We start from the raw sequence: 18,593 nt of genomic DNA on the forward strand, positions 1-18,593 counted from the left end.
AGAGGCGGTTCAGGTGTAAGGAGTGGCATTTACGCAGGTGTGGATGAGGAAGAGCACCTGGGGTGGTGACCGGGGTCTACAGTGCATTGTGGGGTGTTAGGGGCAGGCAGATACAGGCTGGGGACCGGCTCGTGGTGTGGGTGGCCAGGAATCTGGGCTTCATCCCGGGACACTGAGGATCCCCTGCAGGCTTTTGAGTAGCGATGCAGCAGATCTGTACTTCTGGAAGGACGAGGCTCGATGGTGGGAGTGAAGTTGGCACAGGGGACCACTCGAGTCTGGTGCCTGGCCTAGTGCTGGGGGTGGGGACAGAACGTGGAGACAAGGAGGGGAGCAGATGGACGTGGCAGCTGAGAGATGGAGGGGTAGGAGGAGAAAGGGATTGAAAATAACTCCAAGGCTTTTAGCTCAGACATCTGACTGGATTGTGCTGCCAAAACAGAGAGTGCGGGAAAGCTTGGAGCAGGTTCTGCTGAGATTTTGAAATGTTTACTCCAACCGGTGGCAGTTTATCTCGACTATTTTTGCCTCTCATGAAGCAGGCATCAGAGGGGAGAAAGGCAGATAAATAGCTCACATGGTGGTTCCCCTCAATCCTCTCTTCCCTGGGTCGTCAAGGCGGACACCAGCCCTCCTGGCTTGCCCGTTGTCACCTGCAGCTGGGACCCTTGGGACGGGTCACTGGGGTCGCGCCGTCCTGGGGCGAGGCCTTGTCGAGACAAGAAGCCTTGACTTGGGCAGATGTGCTGCTGTGCACAGAAGCGGCTGAGCGGTGGAAGGCGGCGAGGGAACACCACAGGCGCAGCCTGCTGGTAAGGGCGCCGCAGCCGTGCTCGGGCGTCTGTTCTTGGGGGGCCCGACCCCTGTCATGCTCTTTAAGTGCGTCTGGTGGTGCGACTGGCACTCGTCAGGGAGCCCCCTTCATTGTCATGTCCTGATTTTAATTTTGGATCAGAGACGGCGGTGGTGTGGGGTCAGAAGGGTTGGGAGCTGCAGAGGAGCCTTAGAAGCTATCTAGTCCTGGGGTGTCGACACGGTAGGCCCCCTTTTTAAATGGTGGAGGCCAAGTCTTGAAAATCAATCCAAGTTGAGGTGCGGTGGACAAAGCCAGGTCTGGGAATAGTGTCCATTTTGCCAGCTGCTCTCCCCCACCCTCACCACACAAGGTGGCCTCCAGACACTGTCAGGAGCCTCTGGAGGCCCACAGAACACTCTGTGAAAACCCCTAGGTGCTGCTTCTCTGTCTCAGAAAACTGAAGTCAGCCTGTGGAGCATGGGCTGTGCTTAGTCACCCGTGAAGCATTTTGGACGGAGCTGGAGCCAGCGTGTCTTGTCCCTGTTCCCCCACCTCAGTTACCAAAGTTTACTTCTTTTCCTTCTGTTCTACTCTGCAAAACTGCATTTGCAGTTGTGTAAATATACAAGATTGCCAGGAGGAATAGCAACAACTACAGATATGCAGGTGATACCACCTAATGACAGAAAGCCAAGAGGAACTAAAGAGCCTCTTGATGAAGGTGAAAGAAGAAGGTGAAAAAGCTGGCTTAAAACTCAGCCTTCAAAAAACAAAGATCATGGCATCTGGTCCTATCACTTCATGGCAAATAGATGGGGAAACAACAGAAACAGTGACAGACTTTATTTCAGGGAGTTCCACAATCGCTGTGGATGGTGACTGCAGCCATGAAATTAAAAGTCATAAAATAAAAGTCATTTACTCCTTGAAAAAAAACTTCAACCGAGATAACATATTAAAGAAAAGAGATATGTTAAGAAAAGCTGACAAACCGAGATAGCATATTAAAAAGTAGAGACATCAATTTGCCAGCCAAGGTCCATCTAGTCAAAGCTATGGTTTTTCCAGTAGTCATGTACAGATATGACAGTTGGACCATAAAGAAGGCTGAGCGCCAAAGAATTGATGCTTTCGAACCTGGTGCTGGGGGAGACTTTTTTTTTTTTTTTTTTTGAGAAGACTCTTGAGAGTTCCTTGGACTGCAGGGAAATCAAACCAGTCTATCCTAAAGCAAATCAACTCTTGGTATTCATTGGAAGGACTAATGCTGAAGCTCAAATACTTTGGCCACATATGTGAAGAACTGACTCATTGGAAAAGACCCTGATGTTGGGAAAGACTGAAGGCAGGAGGAGAAGGGGGCGACAGGATGAGATGGTTGGATGGCATGACTGACTCAGTGGACATGAGTTTGAGCAAACTCCGGGAGATAGTGAAGGACAGGGAAGCCTGGGGTGCTGCATTCCGTGGAATCACAAAGAGTTGAACATGACTTAGCAACTGAACCACGTTGACCCCACATGGTAAAAAAATAAATAAAAGTAAACCCACCATAAGCTGAAAGTCTGTCTCTTTTCTGAGAGGCAGTGGTGATATTTTGACCTTTGTCTGGTGTTTCTGTGTGGGTCACAGGGACTTCTGGTCAGAGGTGAGGGTGATTTGTTCCTGTGTGTGCAGTACCTATGGGCAACAGGGAGTGTTTATTAAGTGCCTGCTGCATGGGCTGGCTTGCATCAGGCTCCCAATTGAATCTCAAAGCAGAGAAACACTGCCTGGGACCTGGGAGCATCTGTGAACAGCCGTGGCTGAGCTTCTCGCCACCTTCTCCGGCATTGAGCTTACTGTCACAGGCACACCGCTGACTGTGTCTGTCCTTTCTTTGTAGCACTTTTGCTTTAGAGCCCTGAAGGACAGCGTGACCCATGCCCGTCTCCAACGGCTAAGAAGGAATCTTGCTCACCAGCAGCGTGATGTCATGGTGAGCCCTCTTCTGTACCAAGGCACCTCTTCTGATGGCCCTTCTTTCTTTTTCTAACCTTTGTGCTTAAGAGGTTTGTTCAGATCTTGAGACTCCAAACCCTTCAGGTCCATTTTCTTCAGTGATCCATACCATAGGATAGAGAAACTCTTGTTTTTCTCTTATGTAATGCCGTTTTTTATCTGTTTGCTTAAAAAAAAAAAAATGGTAGTTGAATCAGAGGTCAAGGACTGTGGATTCAGCCTTGACCTGGGGAATAGACTTTTAAGTCCTGCATCCCAGGGCCTTTGGTACTGTTTGCGCCATGCATCTGTCATCTTCAGTGGTTAATTTTCCTGAGGGTAACCAATATTCTACCTTCATTTGTCAATTATGCTTCTGGGCATAGAAGGGGGTTTTGTAATTGTGAAAGTGTTCAAATGTACAGAAAAAATATAAAAAGTAGTATAGTAAACCTCAGTTTACTTTACCATTTAAGTTCAACAATTGTTAACATTTGCTTTTTTTCCCTGAGTCATTTCAAAGTAAATTACAGATGTTATGACACTTTACATCTAAACATTTCAGTATGCATTGCCCCCAAATAAGAACATTTTGCTCTATAACCACAATATCATTATCATCCCTAACAAAACGAATAGTAATGCTCTAATATTAACCAGTGTGTGCTCAGTCACTCAGTCATGTTCAACTCTTTGCAACCCCTAGGACTGTAGCCTGCCAGGTTCCTCTATCCATGGGATTTTCCAGGCAAGAATACTGGAGTGGGTTGCCATTTCTTACTCCAGGGGATCTTCCCGACCCAGGGATCGAACTGGTATCTCTTGCATTGGCAGAATTCTTTACCACTAGGGCCACCTGAGAAGCCCAGTATTAACCAGTACCCAGCACATATTCAAACTCAGTTGCCCCTGATCCAGATGTGTTTATAGTTGATTTTTACAGGCCAGGATTCAATTAAAGATTGATGACTTACTACATTGGGTTATGTCTCTAATAAATCAATAAGCTTCCCCCATCCCCCATTTCTTTTGTTTAACATGTTTATTTTTTAATTGTGGTAAAAAACATGAAGTTTATCATCTTAACCATTAAGCGTACAGTTCAGTGGCATTAAGTACATTGACATTATTGTGCAGCCATCATCCATTTCCAGAATCCTTTCATCTTGCAGAACCAATAAATCCCAGTCTCCTCCACCTCCCCTAGCCCCTGGCAACCACCACTCTCCTTCCTGTCTCTGTGAATTTGACTGTTCCAGGTTCCTCATATTTATAGAATTTTGCCCTTTTGTGACTGGCTCATTTCATTTAGCATCATGTATTTTTAATGACATTGACCTTTGAAAAGGAAGACCAGTTATTTTGTAGAGTCTTCCTATTCTCCATTTTTCTGTTTACTTTTGATGTCATTTGATTTCCCTTTTTCCTATGTAGCTCTTATGAACTGGAAATTAGATCTAAGGGCTTGACTAGATTGAAGTTAAATGTGTTTTGGCAAGACTACTTCATAGACAGTGAGCTTCCCTCACCAGGGTAAAGAATCCACCTGCCAATGCAGGAGATTCAAGAGATCCAGGTTTCCCTGCATTGGGAAAATCTTCTGGAGTAAGAAATGGCAGCTCACTCCAGTATTCTTCCCTGGGAAGCCCATGGACAGAGGAGCATGGTGGACTGCAGCCCATGGGGTCACAAAAGATTCAAAACTAGTAATATGTGATAATATCAGTTTTAACTTCTAAAATGGTGTTGGTCTCCATGAGGCCCCGATTAGGAACAGCTTCTTCATTTTGATTTCCACAGATCTGATAGATCCAGCTGTTTTGTTTTTTGTGTTGGCCCAGAATAGTTCCATATAGTTTGGTCGTAATTATTTTTCAAGTCTGTTACATGTCGGGTGTTCCAAATTGAGGTAATTCCTGCATCTTCTGGAGTTACTGATTCACTACCTAATGGGTCAGGAGAGATCGTTTTGTGTTAATGAACTTCCATTTTCTTCTTGTTTTGCTTCAGCTGCTGCACAGGGCCTGGAACCTCTGGCAGTTGCGGCTCGAGCAGAAGGAAGAAAGAGAGCAGCTGCCCTTCCTGCGTGCTGCCTGGGACCACAGCAGGTAGGGATGTGGCCGGCAGGCTCCCCAGGGGCCCGCTGTGGCCTGCTGGTCTCCAGGAGTCATCACTTGCCCTTCCCACGTTACTGTGCAGATTTGGAAAGGCCCTGCTGTGGGCCAGTGGTCCCTGCGCCTGCCTCTTCCTTTTGGTTGATGAGGCGGGAGGCTTGTGCTGATGCTCGGCCACCAGTGCCTCAGTTTTCAGTTGTTACTGATGTTCTGTCTTGGAACTTAGGCATCAGTAGTGTTACAGAGACGTCCCATGCAGGTGGGTGTTTGTGGCTTGGTCTTGGAGGGTGTGAAGCATGTCCTCAGTTAAACATTCAGTAAATAAAAGCACCACATGTCCACAGGGAAAACTCAGAATATATAGAGAAGAAGTAGAAAGTGAAAAATAAAGACTGCCTGGACTCCTTCCTTCAACGGCTTAATCTTCAGAGGGAACCACTGTTCACTTTTAATTTTTTTTTGACTTCCCCTCGTGGCTTGTGAAATTTTTAATTTCCCCTCCAGGGATTGAACCACGGTCCTCAGCAGTGAGAGTGAGGAGCCCTAACCACTGGATTGCCAGGGAATCCCCTTTTCTAAAAAATTTTTTATTACTTTTTATTCATTTTCTTGCTGTAAGACATGTTCAATAAACCCTCCCCCAAGAGTATAACTTAATTTGCATAGCTATGGGTCCAATTTTCGAGCACCTTTTAATGAGTCAGTGAGAATCCCAGTACTTAGCCTGGCAGATTGGAGCTGCCAGGGTATATCACTATTATAAATCCTGTTTTACAAAGCTGAACGTGGTTCTCAATCTCAGTATTACTGTGAAGGTGTGTCACAGACCAACATGGTCCTAAAAGACCCCAGAGTTTGGCCATAAAACCAGAAAGTTCAGCATATTTGGGGGATTTCATAGATATTACCTAATATTACCTAATTCCAAATTCACTGTCCTTGGTGGTCCAATTAGGTTTACATGAAAGCTGTTAAATTTTGGGGGGCAGGCCACAGTCCAAAATCAGGTTGGTGGATTTCATGTCAGAAATCAGATTATTTCCTTCGCTTCTAAAATGAAACCCCTGAGCCCCCTGCATTGCTCAAGAAGTACCTGCACCCAGGTTCACCTTCCTTAAAGTCAAAACACAGTTTTAGAAACCTGGAAGTGGGAGGGTAATACCCTTGGTGGTGTGTTTCCTTTCAGAATAACATTGCTTCGCAAGTGTTTCCAGTTGTGGTCACAGTCCACCCAGAAGAGGCAGTCCCAGCAGGTACGGAGTTCCTCAGCTCAGCGGACTCTGCTGGCTCACATTCTTGGATCTGCTGGCGTTGGAGAGATTCTTGGGGAAGGCCTGTGTCAGGAGGCCTGGTGTTCTGGTTTCTAGCCAAGGGCACTGTGAAAAGCTCAACGGCTCTACCCCAGGGCCCTCCAGGGGTGTCGGAAGGTCTGCATGACTCCCGTCCCTGTCTCCCTGTGCTTTGACAGCCCAGCTGCTCTGAAGGTGATGAGCCTATCAGCCATTCTGTTCACATCTTGACTGTCCTCAGCCAGCCCTTCATCATGTGGGACCTTCGGGAGATGCCAGGGAACGTGCAGAGCCTGAGTCCCATATCCCAGAGCTAAAGCACGTGAGACACAGGTGCCCGCAGTGGTGGGAGGAGACAGGTGGAGACAGACTTACTGAGCAGCTGCTATGCCCAAGACCAGCCAGGCCCTGAGAATGCAGCTATGATACAAGCACACAGGGTTTCTGCTCTCACAGGGCTTGTAGTTCAGCCTCAGGGGAATGCTAACATGGCCCAGCACTGAACTGAGAAGGGTGGGTTTCCAGGCCACATCAGGCTCAGGGGAGTGTGTGTTCAATTGGTGATGTCTGCAGGGCCTTGCAGTAGGACGTGGGCTGCTCAGCTCTTTGCTTGGCCTTCCCCTCAGTGAAAATGGGCAGGAAGTGATCCAGGCTCCTCCTGGTTGTTTCGCTGCTGCCCTCTCCACCTCCTCATCTATCTGCTGCTCAAGTCTGACACGTGGATCAGAGGAGTTTGGCTGGTTCCTTGGTTTGGACATCATACTGACTCCCTCGGGAGCTGGTCCTGTCTGTTCTTCTCACTGTTCCTGTTTCCGCTTTGCCCTTCATAGCTGTGCACGGTCCAGCTGCCAGTCCTTCCTGGATGTTCCTGCCTGCTCCTGTTTCCTGGTCGACCCGCTGCCCTTTCAGCTCAGGTGTCAGCCCTGGCCCCTGCCCCCATCCCACACGCAGCCTTCTCATCACACGGCATTGGCTACCCCTCACCTCATCCACCCCACCAGGCTCTAGGCTCCTTGAGGGTAGAGCCTGTCCTGCCCCATTCATCTCCTAACTGTTGGCCAAGGGCAGGCCCTGACCGTGTTTGGACGAGCGAGGGACACATGGTGAAAAAAAGAGATGACCTGCTGCTGACTGCTTCAGACTTTACCCCAAGGACCACCCCAGTGCTGGGTGTTTGGGACTGACCCAGGCCATGGGTCGTTTCTGTGTCACCTTTGCCTTCCACCCCTGGAAAATGCTTAGAATTGGTGCATTCTTTGACGTCCCTTTGGATTATGTGGCTGTTTTGGAAAGGACATTGCCACTTAGTCTCTCAAGGTCATTTAATGCAAGCACAACAGAATGTGAAGAAAGAGCCCTTTTAGAAAAAGAATGTGAGCCCCTGAGTTGAAAGGTTATGTTTATTCAAGGTGGAAAAGAAGCAAAGGGTCTCATTGAGTTTCTCCCTGAAAAAAAGAGATCCGCTCAACCCTGGGGCCCAGCACTGGAAGAAGGTCAAGGGTCAGAGTCCTTATCCCTACAGGCCTCTAGCGCAGCCTACACAGGGGACAGTCTGAAAAATAGTAAAAGCCCTGCTCAGCTGTTGTGTTTTAAAAAACCTGTAGCTAACAATCTGAGTGTTATCTCTTGGTTTAGAGATCCAGGAACACATCAGTTCCTTTTATTTTAGGAAAAGATAAAAATGTAATTTATTATATGTTTCCTTCTATTTAAGAAGTGATATTACAAAGAATGGCAAGAACATTTGCTTGTTGTTGAAGCTGGGTGAGAAATCCGTGGGGATTCGTTATATTATTGCTTCTACTATTGTTTGTACTTGAAAATGACCATAAGCAATAGGTAGACATCAGAGAAAACTTGAGAAGTGTAGAAAAGACATAAAAAAGAAAAAATTAAAACACCCATAATCCTGCCCCTAAGATGACATTTGGTGAGTAAACCTGATATTTTTTTCCCTCTGTGTGAGTAGGAGTATGTGTACCCATATATTCACAAACACACATGTAGGCATGCTGTGAAATTTTCTATTGCTCTGTAAAAAAAAAAAATCACCCCAGACTCAGTGGATTAAAACACCACCGATTTATTATGTTTGAAGGATTCTGTGGGTAAAAAGTTGAGAGAGGACATAGCAAGGATGACTGGTCCCTGCTTCGCGTTACCGGGGCTTCTTCTGGTAAGATTCTGGTGGCAGGGGTTGGAGTCACTTAGCGTAGTTTCTTCACTCACTCGTCTGGCTCCTAGGCTGGAGCCAGAGTTAGGCTCCTCCCTAACTCAAAGATAGGGCTCCACGGGGACTGTTAACGAGAGAGTGTACGCATGGCCTTCCCCAGGGGCCCGGGCGCTTTTCCAGCATGGCGGCCCCTGGGTAGCAGACTTCCTGTGTTGTAGCTCAGGGCTCCACGCGTGTTCCCACGAACAGGACAGGAGCTGTATGGCCCTTTGTGACCTAGCCTTGGAGGTCACTTAGTGTCACTTTCACCACTGTTCAAAGTAGCCATTGTCCACCCAGATGCAAGGGGAGGAAGATCAAAGAGTCTGCAGTCTTGTTTTATTTGTTGTTACTGTTTTCGGCCAAGGCATGAGGGTTTTAGTTCCCCAACCAGGGATGGCACCTGTGCCCCCTGTGGTGAAAGCCCTAGCCACTGGGCTGACAGGGAATGCCCTGCAGCCAGCCCTATCTTAAAAACCACCACACGTGTGTATGTTCCCCGCCCCCCCCCGCCTGCCCCAAGATTTGGTATCATGGAGGCATATGTATCATTCTATCAGTGGTATGTCTTCCTACTGATGTATCCATAGAATAGTGGTTGTTTTTGTTCAGTCATTCAGCCGTGTCCAACTCTTTGTGACCCCATAGGCTGCAGCACACCAGGCTTCCCTGTCCTTCACTACCTCCTGGAGTTTGACCAAACTCACGTCTGTTGAGTCAATGATGCCATCCAACCATCTCACTCTCTGTCACCCTCTTCTCCTGCCCTCAATCTTTCCCAGCATCAGGGTCTTTTCCAGTGAGTCATCTCTTCACATCAGGTGGCCCAAGTATTGAAGCTTCAGCATCAGTCCTTCCAATGAATACTGAGGGTTGATTTCCTTTAGGATTGACTGGTTTGATCTCTCTGCTGTCTAAGGGACTCTCGAGAGTCTTCTCTAGCACAATTCAAAAGCATCAGTTCTTCAGCGCTCAGCCTTCTTTATGGTCCAGCTCTCACATCTGTACGTGACTACTGGAAAAACCAGCGAAGTGATGTTTCTGCTTCTTAATACTCTGTCTAGGTTTATCAAAAGTTTTCTTCCGAAGAGCAAGTGTCTTTTAATTTCATGCTGCTGTCACCATCCGCAGTGATTTTAGAGCCCAGGGAAATAAAGTCTGTCACTCTTCCCGTTTTCTTCCTCCATCTATTTGCCATGGAGTGTTGGGATCAGATGCCATGATCTTAGTTTTCTGAATGTTCTGAAGTTTAAGCCAGCTTAAAACTGGACAGAACAGTAGTAGCCTTTTTTTTTTCCTATTTTTTATTTAAATACACATGTTTTTTCATTCTAACTTGTGTTGGCTTCTGCCATACAACAGTACAAATCAGCCATAACCATGCATACACCCCCTCCCCCATCAGATCCCTCTAGGTCATCACAGAGGGCCAGACGGGGCTCCCTGTGCTGGACGGCAGCTTCTCACCAGCTATCCGTCTGACACCTGAGAGTGTATATGTATTGATGCTACTTCTCCACTCTCCCACTGGCTCCCTCCCCCACTGTGTCCACAAGCCCGTTCTCCACATCTGTATCCCCAGTCCTTCCCTGCAAATAGTATCATTTTTTTAGATTCCATATATATGCATTAATATGCTATATTTGTTTTTCTGATTTCCTGCACTCTGTAACAGGATCTAGGTTCGTCCAGCTCACTAGAACTGACTCAAATTCATTCTTTTTTATGGCTGAGTAATATTCTGATGTATATATATCTTTATTCTGACATATATTTATACCACAACTTCTTTTCCATTCATCTGTTGATGGACGTTTAGGTTGCTTCCATGTCCTGGCTGTGGTAAACAGTGCTGCTGCGGACACTGGGTACATGTGTCCTTTTTGGTTATAGTTTTCTCAGGGTATATGCCCAATAGTGGGGTTTCTGGGTCATATGGTGGATTTTACTGGGCCTGTGGTAGATTAACTAGCCTTTTATAATTACATAAAAATTTAAAGACTCTGTATTTCAAGTAAGTATAAAATCAGAAGATATAGGGTAGAAACAAAATTGATAACACACATGACAAGAGGACTAATAAATTTAAGGTTTAAAAAACCCATATATGTCACTGAGTTAAATGCTGACAGTAAACTGGGCAATGAGGATGAACACTTGAGCCATAGGAGAAAAAGTTAGATAAATATATATACACACACATATGGGGTCAAATGTGTGGAGAGACGCTTAATTCACTTTTAATGAAAGGGAAAGTTTTCCACCTGTCATTTCATTTTTCACCTGTCATGTTGGCAGAAATTAAAAATAATGATTTTCATTTTAAAAGGTGTTTGTATCAGAAGCAGTCCTCCCTTGAGAATGTGACCTTGAAAGACTTTTTTCTTTTTTAACAGAAGTACAAATGGTCATTCATGGTTTCCACTTAAGCTGTTGCAGGCCAGAGCAGACGGCCACTTCCAGCAGAGAGCCCTGCCTGCAGCCTTCCAGGCCTGGAGGAGACTCTGGCGGTGGCGTCAGCAGCAGCGAGCGCTCAAGGCCCAGGCCGCGTGCTTTCACAGGTACCCTGTGCAGCTCCTCTCAGCACCCAGCCACGCGTCTCAGGTCCGGGTCTGCTGCCCATGAAGCACTTTGTTCTGTCTCTCAGCCTGCCAGTGCCCTCGGCCCGAGTTCTTCCTGGATTTTCAACAGTGTGGGCTTATTGAGCTCATCTGCCAGGAAGAGACAGCCCATGTTTCCCCTGGGAAACATTTGCCCATCTGTGTACAAGCGCTTCGAGAACTGCCCTGGTTTTACATCTCTTCCCCCATCACGAGCCACAGTGAGCTGCTTTAAAGCTGCCCATCAGCTTCCCAGATCAGAGTGTGGTTGGATGTCGCATCACCTTGGCCGGCTTTCTTGAGCGTGATTTCCCTGAAATGCTTGGCTGCTTGGCTCCTCTTCTGCTAGACCATTTTTTTGTTTTCCTCTTGATGGATGGGGGTCATCGTTGGGGTGCGTGAACTTCTTTAGTTGTGGCAAGTGTGGGCTTAGTTGCCCCGTGGCATGTGGGATCTTAGTTCCCCAACCAGGGATCAACCAGGGACCTGTGTCCCTCCCATTGGAAGGCGGTTTCTTAACCAGGGAAGTCCCTCGACCTGACTTTTTGAAGCCTTGAAAGTATTAATTGTCAACAAAGTTAGAGTGGGCAGAGCTCCATCCTTTTAGCTCCTTTGGGGGGCAGACTTGCCCAGAGCAGGTTCACGCCACCTATTAGTGGAATACAGTGAAGAGGTCATTAATGACCAACTGTCGGCCACGGAGGTGTAGGTGTGGTGCCAGGGGAGAATGGAAAATACAGAAGCCCATTTGCCTGTGACGACATCATCTTCAGTAATAATTTCCTTCTCACAGCAGCCCGGAGAGAACAGGTTCAAAGTGATAAATGACTCACCCATGTACCAACAACCAGTGTTTACATTCAGGTCTCCCTGATTCCAAAGTCCAAGCACTTCCTGCTGGATCAGGAGGAAAGTCTTTTTATGACTTGGTTCAGTCCAATCGCTCAGTCGTGTCCAACTCTTTGCGACCCCATGGACTGCAGCACACCAGGCCTCCCTATCCATCACCAACTTCCAGAGTTTACCCAAACTCATGTCCATTGAGTTGATGATGCCATCCATCCATCTCATCCTCTGTGGTCCCCTTCTCCTGCCCTCAATCTTTCCCAGCATCAGGGTCTTTTCCAATGAGTCAGCTCTTTGCATCAGGTGGCCAAAGTATTGGAGTTTCAGCTTCAACATCAGACCTTCCAGTGAACACCCAGGACTGATTTCCTTTAGAATGAACTGGTTGGATCTCCCTGCAGTCCAAGGGACTCTCAAGAGTCTTCTCCAACACCACAGTTCAAAAGCATCAATTCTTCAGTGCTCAGCTTTCTTTATAGTCCAACTCACACACCCATACATGACTAGTGGAAAAACCATAGCCTTGACTAGACGGACTTTTGTTGGCAAAGTAATGTCTCTGCTTTTTAATATGCTGTCTAGGTTGGTCATAACTTTCCTTCTAAGGAGTAAGCATCTTTTAATTCCATGGCTGCAGTCACCATCGGCAGTGATTTTGGAACACTATGCCTTGGTAGGAACTTTAAATCTTGGTGAGGAGGAGAGACTTATACTCCAGCAATCCTAAAGAACAGACCGTGTGTCCTCAGAATGTCAACACAGGTTCTTCCAGAGCTCAGAGCTGGTGCTGAGGGGTGTGCCCTGGGGAGGCTTGCTTTGGGGATGGGGGAGAGCGGATGGTGGGACGAGGAGGGCCAGACTGAGGGACTGCCTGATTCTTCAGGTAGATCACGGACAGGTGTTTGAGCAGGTGCATGGAACTGGTGACAGTTTTGGCTGTTGCCCTGAGGACAGTGTGCATCAACTGAGGACAGACACAGCAGGAGGGATCTGCGCTGGGAGAAGTGGACGTGCACTTGGCTTTGGAGGACGCCGGACACTGGTTTGAGAGGGTCAGCCAGAACCCTGGGCTCCTCACACTAAGTCAAGAAGGCGCTTTCAGCGGGCCGCCCCAGAGCAGAGGCCAGCACTCACCTCTGCCGCCTCTGCTGCAGAGGGGCTTTGCCTTAGGTTCTTTTTTTTTTGCCTTGTATTTTTTTTTTCATTTATTTTTATTAGTTGGAGGCTAATTACTTTACAGTATTGTAGTGGGTTTTGTCATACATTGACATGAATCAGCCATGGATTTACATGTATTCCCCATCCCGATCCCCCCTCCCACCTCCCTCTCTACCCGATCCCTCTGGGTCTTTCCAGTGCACCAGGCCCAAGCACTTGTCTCCTGCATCCGACCTGGGCTGGTGATCTGTTTCACCCTAGATAATATACATGTTTCGATGCTGTTCTCTTGAAACATCCCACCCTCGCCTTCTCCCACAGAGTCCAAAAGTCTGTTCTATACATCTGTGTCTCTTTTTCTGTTTTGCATATAGGGTTATCATTACCATCTTTCTAAATTCCATATATATATGTTAGTATGCTGTAATGTTCTTTATCTTTCTGGCTTACTTCACTCTGTATAATGGGCTCCAGTTTCATCCATCTCATTAGAACTGATTCAAATGAATTCTTTTTAATGGCTGAGTAATATTCCATGGTGTATATGTACCACAGCTTCCTTATTCATTCATCTGCTGATGGGCATCTAGGTTGCTTCCATGTCCTGGCTATTATAAACAGTGCTGCGATGAACATTGGGGTACACGTGTCTCTTTCAGATCTGGTTTCCTCAGTGTGTATGCCCAGAAGTGGGATTGCTGGGTCATTGCCTTAGTTTCTATACTGAGGTCTAATGTAAGAGGCATTCAACAAATGGCTTCACTACCTAAAACACACGTTTCCTTTACAAATGAGCTGGTTCTGTTGCTTGCTTGTTTGCATTTTGGCATGTTGTGGGGACCAGAAATCGAGGGCACCTTCAAAGAAGCCCAGAGGAGCTCCTAAAAGGGATGTGGTTGGCATCACTTGGGCGAGTTTAGAACCATCACTCGAGGCAAAAGGGTAGGAGGAGCATCAAGGCAGGGAGTCAGATGGAGGCTTGAAGGCTGGTGAAGAAGATCTAGACATTACTTGTTTGGGTTTAGTTGGATCTTTTAAGAAAACTTAGTTTTTCAGGTTCCTGCCTTCCTGGTTCACAAGAAGGCAAAGAGATTGAGAATCTGACTTAGAAGCTGACAGGCCTGACTGAGTTCAGACCCACACTTCACGCTTGGCAGCTCTGCAGCTCTGGGCAAGTCGCTCAGTCTCTCTGAGCCCATTTCCTCAAATGTGAAGTGGAGATGGACTGATAATATCCCACGGGTTGCCATGACCACTGAGTAAGGGAACCCATCCCCTGGAACTGATATGTGGCTCTTGGGGTAAGTTAGTGTCCATGGTCTGGTTTGGAGTTTAGCAAATCAAAGTTCCAAAAAATGTGTGTGTTCTATCTTTCCATAATTCTCGGGGTACTTTTTAAAAAAATATTTCAAGAATCTAAATTTATGTGGAATCTCATGAATTATGACTAAAAATAATAGTTTATTAACCTGCCAGTGAAATATTATACTGAGAATCAGGCAGTACTGTTTGCCTTTTGTTTAAATTGAGCTAAAATTTACATACAGTAAAAGATATAGATGTTAAGTAAGTAGATTGAATTTTTACAAATTGCGTCCCAGGATAACTAGCACCACAGCTAAGATACAGAATGCTTCCATCATCCCAGAGAGTTCCTTCTTGCCCTTTTCCAGCCAGCTCCTACCCTTGTGAGTAATCCGTGTTCTGCGTTCTGCCATTCTAGGTTCATTTTTGCGTGCTTTTGAACTTTTCACAGTGGGATCGTACAGCACCTGCTGTACTGTGTCTTCGAGTCTTTTAAAGTTCAGCCTAACGTTTTTGAGATTGAGCCAGGTTATTTAGCATGTATCTATAGCTATTTTTAATTTGCTGAGTAGTATTCTATTGTATGAATCTGAGACACTTTTGATCTGTTTTAACATAGGAATTGTTTTCCAGTTTGAGGCCATCGTGCCTAAGGCTGCTGTGGACATTTTGTTTTGGTGGAGTATGTTTTCACTTCTTTTGGGTAGATACCTTGAAGTGGACTTCTGGGTCAGAGGGTGGGCATCTGCTTAATCCTGTAGGTGGCTACATCACTTTCTGCTCACACCAGAAAATGAGGATTCTGGTTGCTCCAGCATCCTCACCAACATTACAATGTTTCATTTTTTCATTTTTGGTTGTGCTGGGTTTTTGTTGCTTCACGGGCTTTTCTCTGCTTATGGCAAGTGGAGGCTGCTCTCTAGTTAACAGTGGGCAGGCTTCTCATTGCAGTGGCTTCTCTTGTTGCTGAGCACAGGCTCTAGGGCATGTGGGCTTCAGTAGCTGGGGCTTAAGGGTGCTAAAGCATAGGTTCATTAGTTGTGGCTCATGGGCTTAGTTGTTGCACAGCATGTGGGATCTTCCCAAATCTGGGATCGAACTTGTGTCCCTTGCATTACAAGGCGGATTCTCAACCACTGTACTGCCAGGGAAGCCCCAACATTTGTTCTTGAAGTCTTTTCAGCTTCGCCATTTCGGTGGGTATGTGGAGAGCTGTTTCATTTTCCTGATGACTAATGATGTACAGCGTTTCTTTAAAGCCTTATTGTTGTTGTTCATTTGCTAAGTCATGTCGGACTCTTTGTGACCTCATGGACTGCAGCACACTAGGCTTCGCTGTCCTTCACTGTCTCCTGGAATTTGCTCAAACGCGAGTCAGTGATTCGCTCAGCCTTCTTTATGGTCAAACTCTCACGTCCGTACATGACTGCTGGAAAAACCATGAAAGTCGCTCAGCCATGTCCGACTCTTTATGACCCCATGGACTATACAGTCCATGGCATTCCCCAGACCAGAATACTGGAGTGGGTGGCCTTTTCCTCCTCCAGGGGATCTTCCCAACCCAGGGATCGAACTCAGGTCTCCCGCATTGCAGGCGGATTCTTCACCACCTGAGCCACCAGGGAAGCCCAAGAATACTGGAGTGGGTAGCCTACCTTCTCCAGCGGATCTTCCCAACCCAGGAATCAAACCAGGGTCTTTATCAACTGAGCTATTGGGGGACCCCACAGCCTTGACTGATCAGGCCTTTGTCAGCAAAGTGACGTCTCTGCCTTAAAGCCTAATGAGCCAGAAATAGGACCTGTGTAATTTGACCAAGTCAGATTGACTGCCAGGAAGCAGGGAACTCTGGAGTGCTGCTCTCTGTATCCGAGGGAAGGGAATTTGTAACCGAGGAGGCTCTAAGAGGAAGAGGGGTCCATTTTGCACGGATCGCTGTTTCTGAGGCCAGACGGGGCAGGTTGAGAGGTGGGGACTCACTCGGGATCTCTGCCATGGTGCGTGTCCTCGGGAGTGAGTGGTCATGGCAGAACTTGTCTGGGCGTCACTGCTGAGGGCGAGGGGGTCCTCGTGGCGTCTGACAGCTGCTGTGTTGCCGAGGGAGAAGCAGGCTTGACTCGTGGTTGTCTTCATCAAGTGTGGCCGTCCTCCAGACCTGATGCATGATCAGGCTGCATTTATGCTTTTCAGCCTGAGCTGATTTTCATCCTTGGAATACTAGACAGGTTTTGATCCTTTTGGCCTTTATCACGTGCTCACTGACCACTTTATACCTTTTGGGAGGTGTCCGTTCAAGTCTTTCTCCTAGTTTTTAAAAAATTGAGTGTCTTTTAAAAACTGTTATTGATTTGTAGGAGATTTTAAAAATATTTTCTGGATACCAGTTCTTTGTTGGACTAGGGTATTGAAAATATTCTCTTCCAGGATGTGGCTGGCTTTTTCATTTTCTAACAGTATTTGTTTTACCTGAGAGCAAAGTAGGTGAATACATATGTACTGACATATGTACATACATATGTATGACATGAATTAACAGTGTTTTTTGTTTTTGTTTTTTTGTGAGTGGAAGTGTTTCAGTACAGTCCAATTCCTTGATTTTTTTTTCCTTTGATAATTTGTGATTTGGGGATTCTAAGAAATAATTTGCAGTCTCTGCCTCAGCTCAGTGAGATTGTCGTGCTCTCCTTGGCCTCACTCCCCTGTCCCTAGGGTCCAGAAGGTGCCCCCAGGCAAAACGGGGCTCACCTTGCACGTTCCCTGTCCCTTGTGCGATGATCACACCTGCGGTGCCTGGAAGCAGTAACTTCGTCTATCTTGTCCCAGTTTGTACCACGTGGCTGGAGCTCAGGCCCAGGACAGGTTGCAGTGTCCTGGCAGGAAGTGGAGCTCTTTGTTCTGAGTGGTGTGTCCGACAGGTTAAACGCCAGTCACCATCTCCCGTCCCCCAGCGTCAGTCCTGATGGCTTTGCCAAGGCACAGCCCCTGCAGGCTGTTGACCAGTTGTCCCAGTGCTGCTTTTGCAGGTTTTGATGTCATTATGGTGTGCAGGTAGGCCTGGTGTGCAGACCATCTCTCTGTCCACTTCCCCTGAAATACTTGTTTAAACTTCTTTTTCCTGGGGCCCAGCTCAGATTTGTTTTTAACTGCTTCCCCTAAGGATGTGTGTAGCAGCAACCTGGCTGCTCAGCTGGGACTGGAAGGGCTTCCCCTTTGCCTGTCAAGCACTGTGGGTAATTCAGCATGGGGCGCAGGAAGAAACAGGGTCTCCAAGTCTGAGTCATCTTCACGCCGTGTGGGTGAGGCCGGAAACAACATGGAAAGTGTTGGGTCATTTGGGGGGTTTGGCTTTTGTCTGCTTTCCTTGCTCCCCCCCTGGGCTTATTTGGTTCTTAATATAAGGGAAAAAATCCAGTCATTTGGAACTTCTCATTCTTGTGGAGTTAAGTGCTCTCCTGTTATTCACTTGATTCTTTCAGGGAGATGTTAGAGAAGCAGGTGTTTGCTGTCTGGTGTCAGAAGATGTCTCAGCATCGGGAACACTGCTTAGCAGAGAGGATGGTGAGTGGTTCCCCCGGGGAGGTGGCCAGGATGCGCAGGGCCTGCTTCAGGGCTTTGCACCTGGCGCCTTGCCCCTGAGGATGCTGCTGGACCCAGACCCATACTGCAGGGCGACCCACCTGCAGCCAGGATTCATGAGGCCAGGGCAGGGCCTGGCATCTGTTTCCTTGTTACTGGAGTCTGCAGATGGTTTCTGGGCCCACCCAGCTCCTGTACCTACAGCTTTTCCGCCTTGGTCATCGTTCGTGGCCTGGGCTTTTCCTGGCTTCCCTACTGCCGCCTCTGCGACCCTTCCAATCTCTCCTGCCACAGGCTGTGCTTCATGCAGAGCGGCACCTTCTGCAGAAGTCGTGGTCCACGTGGCGCCAGCAGGCAGCGGCACACCACCTGGAGCGGCAGCGGCATGCGCTGGCCTGTGCCCACCACCACCTCGGGCGGCTCAGGAAGGCCTTCTGTGTCTGGAGGGAGGGCGCCCGAGGGCTCAGAACAGAGTGAGTGGCCATTTGTGCCTCAGAAACCCTTCCCGGCTCGGGGCAGCTTTGACTGTGGTGGCAGACTGTTAGCTCTGAGTGTCGGCCGATGGAGGGGTGGGGGAGTGGTCGTCGTGTCAGCCTGGATTCTGGTCTTAAGTCCCAGAAATTCAACCTGAAACAGTCTAAGCAAAACCAGGGCTGCAGTGAGAGGCTTCTGGGGCACTCGTGGATCTCTGTGCTCAGGAACTCGACTGGTCAGCAG

General features: G+C 47.5%; 1 protein-coding gene across 8 annotated transcripts in view; it reads left to right on the forward strand.

Annotated features, from left to right (window-relative positions):
- Positions 1 to 18,593, forward strand: part of SFI1 (SFI1 centrin binding protein) — an 86,687-nt gene that overhangs the window by 57,503 nt on the left and 10,591 nt on the right. For all 8 annotated transcript variants that reach the window (XM_070475603.1, XM_070475602.1, XM_070475601.1 and 5 more), the window contains 7 exons: positions 742 to 812; positions 2,682 to 2,774; positions 4,787 to 4,884; positions 6,077 to 6,143; positions 10,822 to 10,952; positions 17,777 to 17,858; positions 18,171 to 18,349. In XM_070475603.1, the coding sequence (XP_070331704.1) occupies positions 742 to 812; positions 2,682 to 2,774; positions 4,787 to 4,884; positions 6,077 to 6,143; positions 10,822 to 10,952; positions 17,777 to 17,858; positions 18,171 to 18,349 (721 nt within the window). The remainder of the gene's footprint in view (positions 1 to 741; positions 813 to 2,681; positions 2,775 to 4,786; positions 4,885 to 6,076; positions 6,144 to 10,821; positions 10,953 to 17,776; positions 17,859 to 18,170; positions 18,350 to 18,593) is intronic.

The sequence above is a fragment of the Odocoileus virginianus genome, chromosome 12, assembly GCF_023699985.2.
Source record: "Odocoileus virginianus isolate 20LAN1187 ecotype Illinois chromosome 12, Ovbor_1.2, whole genome shotgun sequence".
Taxonomy (NCBI): Eukaryota; Metazoa; Chordata; class Mammalia; order Artiodactyla; family Cervidae; genus Odocoileus; species Odocoileus virginianus.